The following is a 9,156-nucleotide window of genomic DNA, read 5'->3' as shown; positions in this document are numbered from 1 at the left end:
ATTTAGTTAAACTTAAACATGCTCCATAATTAATCACTAGTCAAAGTCTATCTATTTTTATTCTATTATAGATAGTTTTAGATTGCATATGCTCAAATTTAAATTTAAATAACTCAAATCAAATTCAAATTTAAGCCGGTTATAGTTTGATGCTATTCGAATCAAAGTTTCGATAACTCCAATTGAATTCAAGTTTAAATTTTATTTAAAATCAAGCTTAAGCTAAAAGCATATATAATTTGAATTTCTATCAAATATAACATATAGTTTTTGAATTTAAATTTAAATATTAATATTAGACTGTCCAATCGGTTTAAAATTAAAACGGCATAATCAATTAAATCGAAATTGAATAAATTAAAAAAAATTAAACTAATAGGCTGAATTTTTTAATAAAAATTAAATAAATTAAACTGATAAAATATCAATTAAATTTTTAACTTAATTAATTTAAAGTCCGGCCACTATCACTATTGTGTTAATTTTTAAAAATCAGCATATTAAATTTTAATTTATTTGATTTATTTAGATGAGAAGTTTCAAAATTAAGATCAAACTGAATGATTTAAAATAGCCATTTTTAAAAAAAAAAACTTTTTAAAAAATAAAACTGATTTTTTTTAAAAAAATTTGATTTACTCTGACTTTTGATTGTGTTGGATGTCAACTTTTACCGAAGGGCTGAGGCTGTTACCGTCAATGTGGGTCCATTTTAGATTCCGTGGGCCGCACAGGCCCATCCGAGCCGATCGGGTTGTATCTTCCCCTCTGCCTCCTTTTCCACTATCCTCTCGAGCGGCTTCTCTTCTCTTCTCCTCAGCGTTCCGCTCTCACGGCTCAAGCTCTCGCTTGCATCTAGCCGCTGTGATCGGCTGGATCTCGCGGGAGGAGGCTCTGTCATGTCGAAATCCCGGGTGTATGCCGATGTAAATGTTCTCCGGCCCAAGGAATACTGGGATTACGAGTCGCTCACTGTTCAGTGGGGGTAAGAGTTCCTCTTCCCGAACCCTAGCTCTCGATTGTGGTTAGACTCATCGATCCTATTTAGATTCCATATTTTCTCGATGATGTACACATTAGGATCAGTGATCCATTAGCTATGTGTCGATTTACTTCTATCGTGCCTTGGGGATGGATTGGTTTGTTTATTTCCCCATTTATGTCGATTTTAGGTTATATATGAGTGACAAATGGGCTATCGGAGCCTCCGTGGAGGTTTTCAGGGATCTCGAAATAGAAATTTAAGAATATCGTATCGGAAAATGTTCCCGGCATGTCTGATTTCAATACATATTTATGAGACTAACCAGTGGTGGCAAACCTTGGCACTCTAGTTGAACATCTATGCTTCTGTATCAACTTCTTTTGATTCATCCTTTGTTTGGTGCTTGCATATTTTGCAATTATTTCTTGCAAGCATTGGTTATATGTTTTCCTGAGATCACATTTTTTTCTTTTGTTATGAATCAAACAATATAGCTTCATGGAAAAGTTTTCACCATAAAAGACCACTTTTATGAGCTCTGAATGAATCCTTCACAAGGACTATCACTGTATTAGATGTGGTTGAATCTTCAAAGACCCTGTTTCCACTTTAGTTAGCTTTTGGGTACCTTCACATATTATGCATACCAATTTTCTGCTTATTCTCTTGTAGTAGTGGCTGCCAAATTAGTCTGTTATTGTTTTAGGATCTGCTCTGTGTGCTTGTAGTCATGGTTTTAAATACCATTTTGTGCCAGTTAGCATAGGAAGAACATCTTGATCCACTTGTTTATGGGCATGCGAGAGGCATTGAAACCCTTGGTATGTGAACAAATGAGTGGAACTTAGTGACTTCATTGCTAGAAACTCCAAATTGTTTTTCGCAAGAAGCTTCGAATTGAGACCTCATCCTTCACCCTGAGAAGCTCAAATCATTCATCTTTTGCCGCAAAAAGCTCAGTGGCAACTTCTCCTCCTTTGCATTGAACCCTAGTTAAACTTCCTCCTCCTCTGTCATCAACTTGCGAGGGAGATGTTGAGGCATGTCAGGACTTGCATTTCTGAAACACCAGTGATGCCTCCTTCAAGTAAGCTTCCTCCTTCACTTTTTCTTCCTCCTCCTCCATGTCCTTCTTTCCCACTTCCTCCTTGTCGAATCAACCGACAAGATTTGTGGGCATGGCCAAAATGGCCCAAAAGTTTCATCCTGGCCAGGAACTACTAGGAATGAGATTTTAAAGCTTGCTTCTAGTATCTATTAAATTTTTTCATGTTGGTAACATCATTTTCTTAAAGTTGTTCATGTTTATACATATGCATATGCATCTGCATGTTCAATGTTTCATCCACATTGGATAAGCACATTATTTTAGTCTTTAATTGGGATCACCAGACCAACTTGGTTCATTACTTCATCCACCATTATAAATCTATGAGAAAATGATTAATCTAATACATTAATTCAGTCCAATTATAAAAAAATCAACAAAATTAGTAGGAGATCCTTTGAAAAAGACATAGATCAGTGAAATATTCATTTGATGGTTTAAAACCAAAGAGTTTAGAATTCAACTAAATTTGACACAAGTTTAAACCTTTGAGTTCTAATGAAATTTTAATTTTAGGAAAGGGGAAAATCTAGATAACTTTTTCTTTGTAATAGAGATTCAAGAATCATTGCTTAACTCTGTTGATGAGAGGTACAATTATGATATCTATCAGAAGATTATCTGCTATATCTGAAGCTTTTCTCATATGCACTGCATTAGTGTATAGTGCTAATTGTTAGAGATTTAGATCATATGTGAGGTAAAAATTATGATCTTAACCATCTAATTAACTTTAGGAAATTTTCATTTTGGCATAGTTATTGAAAAATAATATATTTTTTATAATTGACAATTAAAAAAAAATTAATTATTTTAATGGTTATCATATATTTGCTTGTGGATTATATATGCATTATGCAGTGACAATAATGGAACATTTACCAATAAGAAAAAGATGCTGTACTTATTATTTCACTTGAAAATGAAGAACTATGCTTTACTAGGTACTAAAGTTTCTTTTTTTTCAGGAATCAAGATGATTATGAGGTTGTGCGGAAAGTTGGAAGAGGAAAGTACAGTGAGGTCTTTGAAGGTATAAATGTAACAAATAATGAGAAGTGCATTATCAAGATCCTAAAGCCCGTGAAGAAAAAGAAGGTAAACTGTCATTTAGTGTGCTAACTTTTTTTTATCATCTATAATTTCAAATTTCTTTTTATATTTGAAGACACTTTTAGGGTTAAACTAAATGTATATTTACTTTTTAAAAATATCATCTATTGTTTCTCCCCGACTGATTGTTAAGAAAAAAAAATACATGGATGCTTAATAAGGTGATTATACATTATCATATTCTAATGCATGTCTGGATTTAGGTTTATCAAATTATGATGGAGAGGGATGGCAACATGTAGGATAGTCATCACATACGTTACTCAAACTCATGTATGAGTATCCAACATGAGGGTGGATCCAAGTGTTTGATATGGTTGTTTCCTAAAGGACACATGATCAATAGAAAAAAGTCAGATAGACCACTTGGAGTGTTGGTGTTCCATTGATGAACATAGGGGGTAGATGAAGAATCAAGGATAAGAGACGTTCACTTTGTTCCGGTTTGACTAGGAGCTTGATCAGATTAATTATCCACCCTTTTAAACATGACGCACATCTTTATTCTACTGGAATCAGCACGTACTTACTGGAATCAACATGTACCTGTGATTGAACCAAATTCAATCTAGATTAATATCTGATTTATATATATTTAGTATCAATATCCTATTTTTTTTTTTTAAATTGATTACTAGGTATTCAAGCTTAAGTGGTTAGTTAGGTGCAGCTACTAAAAAATTTCTATCCTCGCAATTTAGAATAGAAATTGAACCTCCATGTATAGTGATCTTGTATGATAATTAAGTTTGAAAAGCTTGAACTTCATTGTCTAAATGTATCTTCTTGAAAATATTTCCTGAAGCAATTGTGCTTGGCACCCCAACATCAATCCTTTCGACTTGCATTATGTATGATCTGGAGAAAGACGGTCAACATGATTGCTTTAGAAACTCATATAAAGATAATTGAATCATTAATATGTAAAATAATGCTTCTCATTATAATTCTTTTCCCTTCAACTTCCTGCCTTTCTAATCTGTCATTCTCCATTTTACATATTTTGTTTAAAAACAATTGTTTATTGTTCATAAAAATGATACAAAATTGGATAGTAGCATAATCACCCATGTCCTCTTCATTTTTCATATTTCCCTGTTGTTTAGAGATGGGCTCACCTCCTGGAGAACAACTAAATTTGAATATATATTTTCAACTACTCTTTTCTTAGTAAACCATCCATTGTCACAAAAACAAATTAGATTATTATGGGCTGTCTTTGTGTACCTGTATTCTCTATAAACTCTGTAAAAGGTTAACTTCAGTATTCTCTGTTTACTCTCTTGGTCACAAAGGCTGGTTAATTATTAAACTTTTCGTGGACTATGTTGTGAAGATCACTATTGAGGAATCTTTCTCAATTTCTTGTCTTTTTTCATATTTTATTACATTTTGATGTTGTGTTTTTTTAGAATAGTTATTGTTTATCAATTTTTGTGATAACAAAAACTTGTGCCTGAACTGATTTTTTTTTGTATTTTTCCTTACAAAAAATGATTGTTGTTTCCTCTTGCATGCAGATAAAGAGAGAAATTAAAATCCTTCAGAACCTTTGTGGTGGTCCAAATGTTGTAAAACTGTATGACATTGTTAGGGATCAACACTCGAAAACTCCAAGCTTGATATTTGAATATGTCAACAGTACGGACTTCAAAGTGTTATATCCTACATTGACAGATTATGACATACGATACTATATTTATGAACTACTCAAGGTTCACTTCTTGTGATATATGACTTCCTTACATATTCTGGTTTTACATGTTTTTAGATGAAAGATATTATACGTTTCTCTTGTATTGGCATTTCCCAGTAACAATTTATGATGGCCAAGATATATGTTCAAACAATGCATTTTGTCGGTCATAAATAAATGTAGATATCTCATAAGTGAATTAATAGGATACATATTTATTGTGACAGTGGTGGTTAGGTTTGGCATTTGACTTTGGAGACAGGCACTCTACCACTAATTTGTTTCCCATGAAAAAGGATTATAATTTGATTTGTTTCTGGAAGGGGAACTCGTAGAATTTCTCTTATAGTCAAGAGGTCATTATCATCAACTTTTGTATTTGGGGTTGGCTCATTGGATTTAGAAGTACATGGAAGGGAATTGAATATATATGAACCATTAGGATTTGGAACATTTTGTGTGTGGATTTAAAAATACTTGTTGAAGGGAAGGCATTGGGTCCTGACCTAGTACTTAGGTATCAAAAAATGCCTATAATGCACTTCCATGGATGATAACCGGTGGACAATATTTGGGCCTTCTCATGAATATGATTGTCTTCATCTGTGATATCATTAGTTATTTGGGTATGTGCCGAATGCATTATTATAGTTAGAAAAGCCATGATATGTTATTCGTTTAAATCATAAATATAACCTTTATGATAATACGTTGTAGCTACTTTTGTTGCATCTAATTTGCATAGAAGGAAATGTTGCTTATTTCCAAAGTGTGTTCACATGTTTGTGCTATTTATATCAGATTCAACATTCTCTGTATTGTTAATCTCTCTGGATACTGGACTTCATAAGTGTATGAGCTAACTAAATAGAAAGTCATTGGTCCTCATCTTATGACACGGTTGGTGCGTAGGTTTTCTTTTGATTTAAGATAGGTCTTTGCTTGCTTCATTAGACTATTTGAGGATATGAATTAATAGTAGAGAAGGTATTTGAGGATATGAATTGATTGTAGATAGGTATTTGCTCTTCTTTACCTCTAACTCCCTGCGCTTCTAGGCTCTAGATTACTGCCATTCCCAGGGAATTATGCATCGAGATGTCAAACCTCATAATGTTATGATAGACCATGAGCTACGGAAGCTCCGGTTGATCGATTGGGGACTTGCGGAGTTCTACCATCCTGGCAAGGAGTACAATGTTCGTGTAGCTTCAAGGTATATCATGCTGTGGACTGAATTTTTCAATTGTTTATTGTTGGATATCTTGAGATAATCCCGTATAATATTCAATTATTTGAATGAGTGATGAACAAGTTACATTTTTTAATAGATTAATGTTGGTCTTTTCAAAATTTGGATCAGTACAATGATGTATGTGTCTGACTTGATTAGCCACATGGTTATAAAAAGGAGCTGCCAAACCCCTATTTGGTCGGTTTGACAGATTTTAAAGGGGGGCTGCATGGGGTATGCATCCCACATATGTTTGGAAAAAAATCCTATTTGTTTAATTTGAACCTTTATGGATCGAATTAAATTGATTTTAAATACCAAATTACCCTATTGTGTAGCTTGCAAATTCACTTAAACATATTCTTATTTTGCACTTGACAAGCACTTCATACAGATTTTTTTTTTTTTTTTTTTTTGATGCTTCCATTGCATATGTTCCTTACTAAGTATACATTGAGGAAAAATGACAGGCAAACTCTGATAAGGGAATTGTTATAATTGTAAATTTATGTCATGGGCATTTTTTTAAAGTAAAACTTGGTCTATTTCCAGATATTTGATTTTCCATTGAAGCTGTATATCATTTTTTGTTAATTCTTGTAACAGCTTCAGCAAACTGTCTGAAGTCCAGTGTTATTATTTTATGTGCATTTGTTTAAATAGTCATGAATTCTATTTTATTAGATATGCCAAACCGTCATGGGCTCTCTGTAATGGAAGTTTAATTGTTGATGTGGTTGGTATGCAGATATTTCAAGGGTCCTGAGCTCCTGGTCGATTTGCAAGATTATGACTATTCTTTGGACATGTGGAGTCTGGGTTGCATGTTTGCTGGAATGGTAAGCCTACCTATTGGGGCATTAGTGCACCTTTGAATACTGATTGTCTCTTTATAGACTTCGCAATATGTTAGTGACGTGTACAATGATGTTAGTTCTGTTGATTGATTTCAGATATTTCGAAAAGAACCTTTCTTCTATGGCCATGACAATCATGATCAACTTGTCAAAATTGCCAAGGTAACAAGTTATATCATCTTTTGCTCCTGCTTTAGATAAAACTAGTTTTTGGTTTACTGATATCATAATCAGCACCAAAATTGAAAATTCAAGTAATTTTTTTTTTAAAAAAAATCATCAACACTGCAAGTTAAGGAATTCACCTAGAAATTAAAAATGGCTAAATCCTGTTAAATTTTGATTATCCATTTAAAATTAGTTGAAGATGAGAGGTTAAGGTTAGTTAACATATTACATGCTAGTTTTAATTGTACTTTGTATTTATTTTCTATATTTATGTTTTTATGCAACTACAGTATAATAATATGTTATGATTGAATATGAACATAAAATAACAACTTAATTATACACCCACTCACCCATATACACACTGATTGCGGTTAGGGTAGCCTTTGCCATCCATACATTATTTTTGCCAAGATGTATATTCATTCATCTGCTTTTCCAGGTTCTTGGTACTGATGAACTAAATGTGTACTTAAACAAGTACCGACTAGAGCTAGATCCACAGCTTGATGCTCTTGTTGGAAGGTATAAAGTACTTGATGGAATGTTTATAGGCTTTAATATTTCCCAAATTCATATTCTTGCTTTGCATTCCACAGACACAGCAGGAAACCATGGTCTAAATTCATTAATGCTGACAATCAGCACCTTGTTTCTCCAGAGGTTTCTTTTTCTGCTCACTCAGATTTTACTGAAACAACAACACTCACCTTTTTCAATAATAATTTTGCTAACAATATGCTTTTATTCTTCATAATTACTTGCCTTGTGATGACTGGCTGAAAACTGATCCAGGCAATAGATTTCCTTGATAAACTCCTGCGATATGATCATCAAGATAGACTCACAGCACGAGAAGCAATGGTATTATTTGAGTTTATGTTTCTTTGTGTTTTTGTTTCCTGCAGCACAAATTTATGATTAGAACATCTTTAGTATCTGCAAGGAGTACAATTCTTTCCTCTATAATGATTTGAAAATTTTATCTAGGTACAAAAAGATAGATAGTATGGAATGTCAGGTTAAGGGATTGTTAGGGTTTTCTCTAAACAAACTTTTTGGTCATCTGTGCTCACTTTGAAGTAGACTTTGGAGATCTTGAAACAAGCAGCCAAATGCTTATCAATGTTTAGTGTTGTAGATGCCCTGAACTCTGGCATGCAAACAATCACAATATGCATATAAATATTCTATGAAATGCCATGAATGTGAGATTTCCTGTGACATTCCCAACATAATAATCTGTGCAGGCGCATCCATATTTTCTCCAAGTGAGGGCAGCAGAGAACAGTAGGATGCGGACCCAGTAAAACGGCAAGTTCAGACGAGTCAAGTTGACATCATCCCGCTTGTAGATTATTCCCCATTATGACACTGCTTTTGGTGCATCTTTAATCGTTAGCCCCCATAGCACTTGGATGGTGTCGTGTGATTTTTATCTTCTGTAGCACTCATTATGCAATTATGATGGTGTCTGATTCTGTTCAGATTCAGAAAAAAATGCTAATACGTTGTCATTATGATGGTGCTTGATTTTGTTCAGCCGGCAAAAAAACCTTGTAGGCAGCATCATGAACAACTTGTCGTCTGTTTGGCTTTGTAACAGTTTAGTTGCTGTTGGCAAAACGGAACATAAGTATATAACACAAATATCTTGTTAGCTATCTTAACGATGAAATAAGTAGCCAGCCTTCCAGAACAGCCGAAGCTACAATGGCTGCGCCAAAAAGGTACGGGCAAATTTAAAAGGGTGTCTCCCTTCTTGAATAGCTAAAGCCCTGTTTTTTCTTAATGTATCATCAAAAGAATATTTCGATTTGTGCTTTTTGCTGCCTCAAGTTTATCGCATTGAATTTGTTGAAGCTATTGCATAGGTCCTCTTAGATGTCCACTCGTACATTGATAAAACTCTTAAATTCCATAGTGCATTTTCTCCCCTTGCAACTTTGTCTCCATATAAATTTTGTTTTGTCTGCTTGGTTTTTTTGGTGAATT

The 9,156-nt window shown here is 33.7% G+C and overlaps 1 protein-coding gene across 1 annotated transcript; it reads left to right on the top strand.

Annotated features, from left to right (window-relative positions):
- The first annotated feature begins 761 nt into the window (after window positions 1-761).
- LOC121974942 (casein kinase II subunit alpha-2) lies at window positions 762-8,825 on the top strand. Its single transcript, XM_042526235.1, has 10 exons — window positions 762-985; window positions 3,062-3,191; window positions 4,727-4,921; window positions 5,961-6,118; window positions 6,885-6,975; window positions 7,090-7,155; window positions 7,604-7,686; window positions 7,761-7,824; window positions 7,957-8,025; window positions 8,412-8,825. The coding sequence occupies exons 1-10, from the start codon at window positions 900-902 to the stop codon at window positions 8,469-8,471; spliced, it is 1,002 nt and encodes a 333-aa protein (XP_042382169.1). The 5' UTR covers window positions 762-899; the 3' UTR covers window positions 8,472-8,825.
- The last annotated feature ends 331 nt before the right edge of the window (window positions 8,826-9,156 follow it).

This window comes from Zingiber officinale, chromosome 4B, assembly GCF_018446385.1.
Source record: "Zingiber officinale cultivar Zhangliang chromosome 4B, Zo_v1.1, whole genome shotgun sequence".
Taxonomy (NCBI): Eukaryota; Viridiplantae; Streptophyta; class Magnoliopsida; order Zingiberales; family Zingiberaceae; genus Zingiber; species Zingiber officinale.
Note: the sequence above shows the minus strand (reverse complement) of the source record. Positions and strands in the feature narration are given on the sequence as shown.